This window comes from Triturus cristatus, chromosome 9, assembly GCF_964204655.1.
Source record: "Triturus cristatus chromosome 9, aTriCri1.1, whole genome shotgun sequence".
Taxonomy (NCBI): Eukaryota; Metazoa; Chordata; class Amphibia; order Caudata; family Salamandridae; genus Triturus; species Triturus cristatus.
Genome location: NC_140592.1, coordinates 1,023,862,991 through 1,023,875,281, shown reverse-complemented (window position 1 = coordinate 1,023,875,281; position 12,291 = coordinate 1,023,862,991). Strand labels below are relative to the sequence as shown.

Below are 12,291 nucleotides of genomic sequence, written 5' to 3'. Positions count from 1 at the left end.
CCTCTTCCTGAGGCTTCAGTCTTCGTTTGCCAAGAATGAATTCACTTATACACAATTAGTAGCAGAATTAATGTTGTCTTTCAATTTAAAAAGGAGTATGTAAGAATATAAGCAAATTAAGACCTCAGTGGCCTACTGAAGTATAAATTCACCTCAACCTCCACCATTGCATCTTTGGCACCATGTAGGTGTGTAGATGTGAAAGAGTGGGATTGTGCTTTATGACCAGGAAGTGTGGTATGCATTTGTGTGCTGGAATCCCACATTTCTGACAACTGCTGCAGGTTAGGGGGTCATGGTGAAACTCTTGTACTGGATCGTGGAAGGAATCACTTGTGTAGTACCTGACTGTAGCGAATCAATCTTCCTGATGCCCTGACAGCATAAAAAATTAGAGGAGGCATTTGCCTTAATATGGAAAGAGTGTGCAACATCTCTTGATCTATTTTGAATCCAATATTCCTGTCAAAGGTGACAGGAGGTAGATTGGTGGTTTCCTGATGACATTTCGCCTGCATTAGACCTTTAACTTGTGTGTCTTTATGAATGATTTCAGAATCAACAGTGTGCTACAATGATACATTGCCAATAAAGCACCTTTTTCCACTGCTTATCTTTGACTTCTTCCATTCATTGTGCTGCTATTTTACATATCCCCTTGATGCATTTCTATTGCTTGCTTTTTCTGGTCATATAGGAATTCTTTTTTTATTTGTTGTAGCGGTTCAGTTTTAGCACTCTTTTTCCACTGCCATCCCTAAAAAAACATGTATGTAAAATGTGTGCCTGTAGATACACATGCTCTGCATACTCATGTCGTCCAGTGTAGGGCCTGGACGTTTGCAATGTGTTTCTTCAAAGTAGTCTTTTGAGTCCCAAGTTATGGTTACTCCTCCTTTAGTTAGTAATGTGCATATGCATAGATTCCATATTTTATTTTTCCATGATCGGGTTTGGACGTGTAACAGTTGGGTTCGGTGTTTGGCACTTAATAACTGTACCGCCAAGACTCTTCAACCCTTTGACTCCAGTTGTAACTGAACAATCTTCACGAATCTGCATTTCTGCTTCATTATCATTTGAGGAGCTTGAACAGCCGCTCTCACTTCAATGCTTTCGGCTAGGGCCATCTGCCCCTAGTCTGTGACGCCTTCTCAGCGAGAATGCCAGGTCAGTGCTGGAAAGGACACCTTTCCAATGCTGCCCCCAGTGTCACTCCAAGTTCCCCTAGACTGACTACCATCAAGTCTGCAATCTCTGCTTCTCCGCCGAACATGACAAGACCTCGTGCCAGGCCAGCCTCACCTTCCGGTCTGAGGCTGGTCCATCAAAGGATGCAAAGCCAAGGTGAAGACGAGCCCCCCAACATCTCCGGGCAGCACGATGTGAGGTGGCAGAAAAAGTTGGGCCTTCTGAGGCCCAGCTGATGCAGTCCAGTTCAGAGTAGAGTTCAGACTCAGAGAGCAATGTCCGAGTGAGGGTTGGGCATCGAGCCCAGGGCTCAACAGTCTGCTGATCTACCACTACCTTTGGGCCATGGTCTGTAATGACAGAAGCTTTCGGAGCCAGCACCGCTCCTTTCTCCGGCACAAAGACCCCACATAAACTGTAACCGTTCTTGGAACCGATGGGCTCTTAGATTTTTGCATTGAAGGTGACGCTGAAACCGACATCGGCACCGAAGCCAACCTTTACACGAGCGCCGAAGGCCTTGATGTCAAAGACACCATACATGCCAAACACATACTGTGCTCCAAAAGTGCAGTTGACGGCTAGCTCAGATCACCCAGAGTAGCCTGTTCCCCCAACGCATTCAGGAGGAGGTGGACACTCACCAAAAGTGACTCTTCATTCACCCGCAAACTGGGAAAATCACTACGAAGCTCCAACCAAAGCCTCATGAGAGTGCCATGGAAGAGGAAACTGGCCTTTGAGGAGCAAATTGCCTTGGAACCCACACCTCCTCTAAGGCATAAAAGACATAAGGACAGAGGCACTAGCCCCCTCCCTACTAGTCGTCCCCCTCCTTACCCACTACCTTATGTGCCACGACTTCCAGCTTCACCAGAGGGGTTGCAACTTTCTTCCTATGAGGAGGGCAGCCCATTGTATCGATTTCAACACTGATTACCCCTCAATCCACCCCACCTGACTACTCCCACCCCCACGATGACCTGTGGGATGACTAAAATGTAAATCTCCCCCGGGCGATACAGACTCTGATCTCTACCCAACAAAACCACCCCCACTAGACAACACTACCTCGTACCGTGAGGTTATACAGAGGGTGGCTACTTGTAATTAGGTAGATATGCATCTCTCACAGGAAGACTGACTTCCTGGTTGAAACACTTTCACACACCCATCACACCCTCCAGTTCCTCCCCATGCTGAAGGGGATGCTCAAAACGGCACCCAAGACCTTCAAAGAGCCGGTCAAGGCTTGGGTCATCACACCTAGGGTCAATAAAAATGCAAAATCTCACCCAAATACCCATCCTACATCCATGTCCACATTCCACAGGACTCCTTCGTGGTCCACACAGCACAGAAAAACTCCCCCGCCCGGAGTACGCTGGCCTACTCTCCCGATATGACAGGGTGTATTGAGATGAGATGGATGAACTCCCTTACACCTCTTAGCAATCTAGACAGGGTGGCCAAGAGCTGGTTACTGAAGGCAAAACCATCTCAAACGCTGACGCTGCAACCGGGGGTGTGAATACCAGTACCCTATTCAGGCGTCCTGCTTAGCACCGTGTCTCTAGATTTAAGACAGAAGTCCAGCAGCAGCTGCTGAACCTGATATTTGACAGTGAACACCTTTTCAGACCACAGATGCTGGAAAAGCTGAAAAAGCGCACAGATAAAGCCAAGACGATGGGTCCTCTTCAGTCATCCACTTCCCGGGGGTCCTTTTGCTAGTCGAAGTAAACCCACTTTTTCTGACTCTCCCGCTTCCTACCAGAGGCAACAACAACAATACCACTAGCAGCCAAATCAGGGGTATTCAAGAGGAGTACAAAAGGAGCTGCTTCCTCCAAGCAGGAACTCCTTACCACTGCCCCTATCCCTGATCACACTACACCATAGAGGGAGGACTGCAGGGGTTTCTCCCGCACTGGGAAGAGATCACCTCCAACCAGCGAGTCATCTGCATCATCAAACAGTTGCAGCCTGGAGCTAACTGCAGCCCCACTAAACGCAGTAACCTGCAAACACACCTTCCGCACAAACCTTGTTTTTCTCTTGATAAGCTAGTCATCTCCAATACTTCCGATGTCACCTCAACATTTATTGGGAGGGGGGATGGGCTTCCATCATAGATTTGGTGTAAATCCTGCAAAGCCCTTATAGTGACCGTAGCCCTGTCTGCTTATCTTTACGATTGTCGTAGACAGTCATTGTGGGCACACAAGGGGACAATGGGGTTTGAAAGGCGACCAATCAGGTCAAAAGGCTCAGGTGGTCACAGGTGGTTCCTGTGAGTTTTAAACAAACCCTGTTCTCAAGCTACACAAATTAGTTTTCCTTTTGTTTAGATATGGATTACAACCAAAGGGAGGTGTTACGGGCCTTTGCAAGTATCCCCTGTGAAGTGTTGAAATTCCTCTGTCTGCCAGTTGTACCTAAGACTCTGCCTGTAGCAAAATGGCTTGAATATGTGTGTTCCCAGACACTCGGAAACCTAAAGAGAGCCCTAAAAACTAAGCCCAGAGATTCTGCTTGTATTGCGTCCTGTCATAGTAAGTGCAAGTCTGAAGTTAGTATACATAAGAACGTCATAAGGAACACAGCCTGGGACAACCTACTTCAAGCTAGCTGTCTGAAGAACAGGGCCACATTTTGGAGCCGTGTTTTGCCCCAGCTGATGCCGCTTCATTATGTCACCATATTACTGCTGGCAGATGGGTTTTCCATTTGAAAGGAATATACACGTTACCCCTCCTTCAGATTATGAGCCTAGGCAAACTATGGAAGGGACTTTGAATCTTTTATTCACACTAAACAAAGCAAGAAAAGGCATACTAGGTCTGACAAAAACGGATCACTGGCAGAATATCAAGGAGCAAAATATCGGCCTGCCAAAATATCGATGAGAAAATATAGAATGACAGAATATCGACTTCCTATCTACAAACGGGTAAGTACAAAAATATTGAATCCAAAATATTGTTGTAAATAATATAGTTTGTTAAAATATCGAATTTTTTAAATGTCTTAAGTAATGTAAAATAATGAGATAACAAATATATAATTAAGTAAAACATACTTAAATACTTAAATAACCTTAAAATTAATAAAAAAGTAATGTAAATAAAAAAAAAATACACATGCATTTTTATTTTTTAACACTTTAATATGTTAACTTAATATTATTAAAAAATATTCAATATTTTTAGTGTTGGATAGCGGGAGGATAACATTTACTATTCCCACTCCAGTGAGTGCAACAGTAGGGAAAGCATTGGATAGCGGGAGGGTAAAAACTACTATTCCCACTCCAGTGAGTGCAACAGTAGGGAAAGCATTGGATAGCGGGAGGGTAAAAATTACTATTCCCACTCCAGTGAGTTCAACAGTAGGGAAAACGTTGGATAGCATAGGGGTAAAAATTACTATTCCCACTCCAGTGAGTGTAACAGTAGGGAAAGTAATGATTTAATAATTAAATAAAAAATAAATTATCAATAATACCAATAAATGTTATGTATTAAAAATTAAATACCTATTCATAATTAACAAATTAATTTTCAATACCAAAAATAATAAGTAATAAATAAAATAACTAGTAATTATCAATACACAAAAATAATTTCAATAATTACTTAATTCCAATTTAATTACTTCCCACCCTATTCGCCTATAAACCCAACACCCGCTCCGAATAATAAATTAATACAATTATTATAATTATCAATTAATAAAAAATAATTACCAATTAATAATTAACAATAAATTATCAATACCAATAAATAATGACTTAATTACAATTAAATTAATTCCCACCCTATTCTCCTATAAACCCACAACCCGCTACAGAACTAAAACGCAAAATTAAATTAAAAATAATTAAAATTTCCTTAAAAATTAATATTTAATTTACTATAATTAAATTACTTCCCACCCTATTCCCCTATAAACCCACAACCCACTACAGAATTAAATTACGCAAAAATAAAATAGCATAAAATTCATTACTTAAAAAAAATTCAAACATACATAACAAAAATAATACATACTTTTAACACATATACGAACACTTAAAACACTATAAAAACATTTTTTTAACTATATTATGAGTGTCCATATTACTAACTTCGATATTATGAAAATCGATATTTCTTACCTGAATTTCGATATTCTGCACCACTATATTTTTGCAATTCGATATTCTGTCCATTCTATATTAAAAACTCTATCTTCTGTCCAGTCGATATTTTTTTTTCTCGATAATGTGACTAGTTACTGACAAAAACAAGGCATCTGGTCCCGATAGTGTCACTTATATACAGGTCAGGTGGGATCCTGAGGTGTGGGCCCCAGTACTAACTCTGACCCTAGATGCTGCAGTCAGGGCGTGATCTCCTCTTTCCTGGGCTACTTCTATTATTGTCCCGGTCTTCAAAAAGGGAGACCAGGATAACCTCCAATGTTACAGGCCAATTTCCTTGATCGACTCATTTGTTAAGGTCATGGGGCAGTTCCTTGTGGATAGATTAACCACTGGACTGATGATCATACCATCTTATCGGATTTATAGTACGGGTTCAGGCCTGGTAGATCGCCTATTGATCAGTGCCTGAACCTGCATATGATTATGGGTAAATATACAGTGGCCCATTTGGGCACCACTCACCTGGCCTTCATGGACCATACCTCGGCCTGTGATTGAGTCAACCAAAATAAATTATGGTAAATCATTTTGACAATGGGGATGGGCCTGGATATTGTCTATTTCCTGAGGGACCTTCATGCCAACACTGTAGCGACAGTCCGATACACAAATGACTGGGCCTACACCCGTCGGTTTTATAGGGGTCAGACGAGTGCATTATGGCCCCATTCACTTTATACATAAACAAGCTTGAACATGTTTTAGTGGACACCTGAGCTGATTGTCCACTTATAGGCAAATGCTGTTTGCCAGTTCTGCTTTATGCAGATGACGCAGTTGTAATGGCCAGGGCTTAGAGGAGATTGCAAATTCTTTTGGATACTTTGTGGCCTTTATGGACAAGCTTTACCTAACAATTAATGTTAGCAAATTTTTTGTAATTATGGTAGGACCCCGTTCAACCAAATCCAAAACCTTTAATGTGGGGACGCATATCTTATCGAAGGTGAGGGCATTCCCGTACCTGTATATTCTGTTAGACTCTGAACTGAGTTTGAACCCCCATTACGAAGGAAAAAAGGTGAAATCACAAGGGCCAGTCCAGCGGTATTCAGCTTTGCTCCCTGACTGGGTAGAAGACCAATCAAGGCATCAGTGCAGGTATAGCTGGCCAAATGTATCTCTAAAGTCTTATATGGGAGTGACATTTGGAGTATGTGGAATATAATCAGCTACAAATTGCCGAAAAATAAATATTTAAGGCGTCTTTTATGTGTCCTTCAAAGTATTCCCTCATTCATTGTGAATGAGGAATTGGGGGTAGCCATCTTAGCCCTTCGTTCACTTCTTCCTTGGGCTGACATTTGGCCCAGAAGAGAAACCAAGTAGAACAAGGAAATCCTGAGGGACTGCCTCTCCCTTAATTATGCTCTCTGCGTCCCATGGCTCAAATACATTAAGGAGTTGTTTCAGAGCATTGGGAGGACAGAGCTATTTACTAATCGGAGGGGGAATGGTGAAGGCAGATCGCAAATGGGCGAGTACTTTTTGAGGTGTAGATTAATGGACCGAGAACAGGAGGTATTACCGAAGCCAACAGTGCATGGGTATAATATGCTGAAAACGGTCCAGTCGACGGAACCCTACCTTACATTTGTAACTAATAGTCACAAACTCACCAGGTTCAGGCTTAACCTGTTGTGTTATGTTCCCGGGTTCAGCCCATGCAGCGAAGCAACTTATTTCTTACATTGTCCTATTTTTCATAATAACGTTTCGACTGTGACCTTTTGCACACATTTGCGTGCACAGCAATGTTGATTAGTTTTTCTGAAACCACATTGTTTACACATCTAGCTTGGCACAACATTATTACGAAGCCTCGAACATCATGTTACATGATGTTCGAGGCATTGTTTTCAGTTTCTATTCTTGGTAAATTTTGGTGTTTTTTTTCTCATTTTTTTCAGTACCTTAAAAAAAGTGGTTATCAGTGGATACACATTTTCGCACCATTTAAAAACAGTGTTTTTCCGGTGTTTATGGAATGTTTTGCTTTTAATTATTGCTTGCTTTCTGCACTGATAGTGCATTTGTATAGATAGCATGTGAGTGCATTTGTATAGATAGCATGTGTACAGGGTATATGAGGTCAAAATACATTTTTACAAATCAAACTTATTAAAGAACACCATATAATACTTCTTTAGATAGTCTTTGGTCATGGGCGCACGCTATTAACCTTCCTATGTAAACGTTTATCTGTGAAAAGGCCCTATCAACATTGGCACTTGAGATGGGCAATGCCACAACAGCCAGTACACAATTTGCTAACTCTGGCCAATGACATAGCTTTCCATGCCAATACTGGTGCACCTGAATTTTGCGATTGTCTAGGACATGTTCTGCAACATATGCATTGAATTGGGCACATATGCCCTCAGTTATTGAAGCGGTCAAAAATGAAGCAGTACTTTTCAAAGCCTGGAGGAAATTCAGAAGGGATCTAGAATTTGTGCAGAGTACCTCAGTGAGGCCTCCTTAACCTCAAATGCCATTGTTGGTGAAGGGACATTTCTGTGCATCATTGCAAGCCATTTCCCATAGACTATAAAATCAAATTTCCTGAATTGCTCCTCAACATTTCTTGGCTTACCAAGTGGCAAGTAGTCTAACATGGAGCATGTTGCAGGGCTAAAGTCACTAAAAGTGTCACCCAGCCTACTCTCAAGGAGATGTTTCACATCTACACCAATTACGCTGAACACTTGGTAGACAAGGGTGTTTTCAGACTCTAGTATTTTGATTAAGTCCATTGCAGCAGTCATGTTTTCCTGTAAAAACCTAAGCATGCAGTAGACTGTACTTTTTTCACATCACTATCAATATGTGACCAAAGATGATCACATTTCTTGCCTTTTGCTTCATCACTAAGCAAACATTCCATAAAAGGTTGCCACATGGATAATATGGCATTCACAGCCTCTAGGACTGAGAACTAAATCGCAGCTAAATCACAGTTAGGATGACTCTTTCTTTGATGCCACACAAAGCACAAAATGAGAAATATTTGCATTTTACTTTCCGGGCATATATGAACAGTGTACCAGAATAGACTACAAACTCAATAGCATTCTTCATTAACTCTGAAGATTGTAAATATGCTTTCAGCATACCATCTAGCAAGTGACATGGATCTCTTACAGGGAAGCACTTTAGCTCAGGTAGAGATTTTGACAGGTCATCATACACATTTTTCATATACATAGCTGAATTACTGCAAATACAAACAATATCACTCCAATCTTTATTGAACTTGGTAGGAACTTTTTCCAGCAGCATTCCAAGCGACACTGCTTTCCATGTTTACCAACGTCTGGTGTCCTGTTTTTGCTATCTCAGATGCCTGGTCACAGCATTCTTTTCACATATACCTTTCACTACACCTTGCATTGAATGTCTAAAGCCTGGGGTGTTTGGCAATTCACCTACAATAAATATTGACTCGCTACAAAAGGGGGATGATTTATCAAAGGATTTCACCCATTCTCTGTCGGTGGGAAGAAGTGATGGTACATATTGGGAAAGATTCTTATGACACCAGCCATTTTACCTATCGGTGAAATCAAATGTAGCCAAAATATCAAATATGATTTTGATATTTCCTGATTCTCTACAGTTTTTAAAATAACTAAATAAAACCTAAAATCTGCTTCGACACACTGCATCTTTAGCACAAAGACCACAAAACTGAAAAAAGAAGGAAGAAGGGACAATGTTTTAGTGACATACCTAAACAACAAAACTCAAGCAGCTTAATATTAGCCCAGTCTTTCTTGCTGCTGTCTTGTATAACAAAGTTGCATTGTATTGGCCCCTTCAGGAAGAAATAAAAATGACTCGTTCATTCATCCTTTCCGTTCTTTGAATGACACTTAGTTTGTGGTTGTGAAGGTGTTTTTTCAGTGTTTATATGTTTACACCGGTGATGGCTATTTTCCTCTTGGTGGGGTTTTATCAGTTGTTATAGGTTTAAACCTAAAACCAGATATCCTAACCACGTACAAGGCCTCTTTACGCACTAGGTACAATTGTCGTTCTATTTTCATCCACGTGGCGACAGGGCTATCTCTATATCCATAACATCACTAATCTACACTTGCATCGCAAGGCTGCTTTCTGTTACAAATAATGAGCAGAGAAGACACTTCAGCTGACACTGAGGGTCCCTTCAAGCTGAAACTTCACCACGCAGTGGTCTTACATCTCCCCGTGAGGGGGTGTCCAGTTCGTGATCAAGACTGGCTCTTACATTCTCTCCCGCCTGGTAGGGTTGGATCGTCCCTTGGGGGGGGGGGGGGGGGGATTCTTGGCTTTACACCCACACACCCTCTAGGTACACTGTAGGGTTTTGCATAGTAGGAGTACACCAGAGTACTGCCTTGTCTATGCCTGCATATATACACTGCCTTAGCACCACGATAGACCTGTATCTACAATTTACGCTCTTGGTGCTTTCATCTGCTGCTGTCTACTGATTATCGCAGCACATGTATTCTATACCAGAATAGCATTGGTTCATTAAATATATTGAAAACGACCCACTGCGTATTCTGTATATTTCTCTGAGCACGAGTGACTGAGCGAAAGGTTTTGATCTGTTTCCATGATCCCTGAAGGGTCAGGGTTGTCCTGTTCAGTGGTTGTCGGAAACTATTTGCTCCCTGGTAAGTTAGCTGGGCTTACGGTGGCACTGTGAGCTAGCTGCTCTATATGCCAACATATCCTGCGGGGGTGCCCGAAATCAGTCTAGGCACCTCGTGCAAAGTGTGTTCTCCAACTAATGCGCAGGTCCAACGGATTGGTAGGAACTACACAGCAGTTGCACTTGCTGCTAGCATCTCCATGAGGTTGGCACAAGATACACTCATTAGGACCCTGCAGCTGAGACCATGTGTCTCCTCGGGACACAATGCACTTTATGATGTTTTGCAGATTGTATGTTGAACCCAGGAAAGCTTACTTTGTTTCCCTGCTGAAGGTTCAGAAGTCCGACCTGCTCTCTTGTTTTTACAATTGCTGTTTGACAAATTCATTATTTTTAATGTTGCCTGCTTTTTAAAAGCCATTACGAAATCGAGGCATGCACGGGTTGATTGACTCAATGTTCAGCTGCTGTTCACATGGAACCCTTCTCCACTTCGGCCTTCAAAGTTCTCGTTTGAATATTTGCTACTACCACCAAATCTGCACCTGCAGGTTTTTTTTTTTTTAACAAATGTTTTTACGGATGTCTTTATTGAGGTTTCTGTAAATAATGTATGGACGTATAATGTCTTTCATACTGTTGTATTTATTGTGGTGCTTTTATGGTTCTGAACGAAACCGAATAAAGCTTGGCTTGATTCAAGGTCACCTGACTACTGATGATTTGCTGAAGTAGTATTTTTCATTTCTGTCCCATAGTTAAGCTTCTGTTGCATCCATTTAATTTGTTCACAATATTCAGGTTTCTGCCTCTCCTTTTCTCATAGGGTCTGGTAGTTCCTGTGGTCAGAAATGTTGAGTCTATGAACTTTGCGACCATTGAGCGAACAATTAACGAGCTCGGAGAAAAGGTAAGCTCTGGGATATAGAAATCAAAAAGCACCAAAATCATGTGGGGTGAATGGGATACCTACTTGGATGTCTGAGTGGAACATAACAAAATAATTGGTAGGTATTATAAATGCCAGTGAGAAATAAAGTAGGAATGCAGGGATAATAAGGGACAATTCCATGTGCGATTGGAAGCTCATCACTCTTCAGACATATCCTTAAGAATGTAATGTGTTAGTATAGGGATTATCCTGCAGTCCTACAGAGAACTAATTATGGAGATGGAGTTCTTCCTTCATTTCTATAGAAATGTTCAGATAGGTCCTTGACTCTGAAATCCAGGGAGCCTATCATAGTAGCATAGTGATGGTTCCTTCACCTCAAAAGTGGTTTTGATTCACTAATGTAAGGGGTACTTGTCCATTCATATTGTGGTAGTTGATGCAGCATACGTTCAGAGGCAGACATCGTAGAAAGGGGTTCTAATAGATTAGAATAAGAATCAATATTATTAACTATTTGCAGAGACATGGTTGAGCTCCTTCAAAGTTAAATAACTCAGTTTCGATGAGGCAAAAAGCAGGTTTCTTTGAAGACTCCCGTTCTTACCCCAGGTTGCGGTGGCTAGTGACGGGCTTCTCTGAGAGAAAATGTGGAACATATTTTAGCAGAACCAACACTACATGAAAGTCAAGAAATCAAACTGTAAAATTCCCAAACCAATTTATTAGCAAAAAAGGATTATAATGACATCAGGTGATCAACCTTGGTGAAGCGTATCAGGAGTTAAACAGCTTATTCAAAAAATGCTAAACAAATTAATGTAAGCCAGTGGGGAAGTCCAGTCAATGTTGATCTACCTGCATTACCAAAATCGGTCGCAAGATTCCATTCTACCAGAAATGAAACACTTTTATAAACAAACTGCTCTGCCTCATACAGGTTCGGAGAGCATGGGCAGAGTCTGTTATATTGTAGGCCTATTCACTCAAACGTTCCTGAACTCCCAGGAGCTCTTCTGTGGGCACCAAGACCGATGATTGTAGCTACAGACAGACTTCCTTAACTATCTTCTTCAGGGCCACAGCCAAATTTCCAGTCCCAGCTGTGTCAAATGTTTTCTAACTTTCAAATGGACCCATATAACTTCCAGAAGTTGTTCTGGAAGAATCCAACATCAGATACATTGGGGAGACGGACTCCCTTATTGTTTAAGACCACAGTCGAAGTCCAGCCCCAGTGAGCCTGCAGGTTTATTTTCCAAGGGGCCTTCGCTTATCCAGCATTTCCCTGTGGACCACAGAAGGCCAGCCTTCCTGGCCTTTTGAGAACTGCATTCAAAGTCTCTGGTACAA

General features: G+C 41.6%; 1 protein-coding gene across 2 annotated transcripts in view; it reads left to right on the top strand.

Moving 5' to 3' along the window:
- Positions 1–12,291, top strand: part of DLST (dihydrolipoamide S-succinyltransferase) — a 150,592-nt gene that overhangs the window by 98,480 nt on the left and 39,821 nt on the right. For both annotated transcript variants that reach the window (XM_085626743.1, XM_085626742.1), the window contains exon 13: positions 10,873–10,956. In XM_085626743.1, the coding sequence (XP_085482869.1) occupies positions 10,873–10,956 (84 nt within the window). The remainder of the gene's footprint in view (positions 1–10,872; positions 10,957–12,291) is intronic.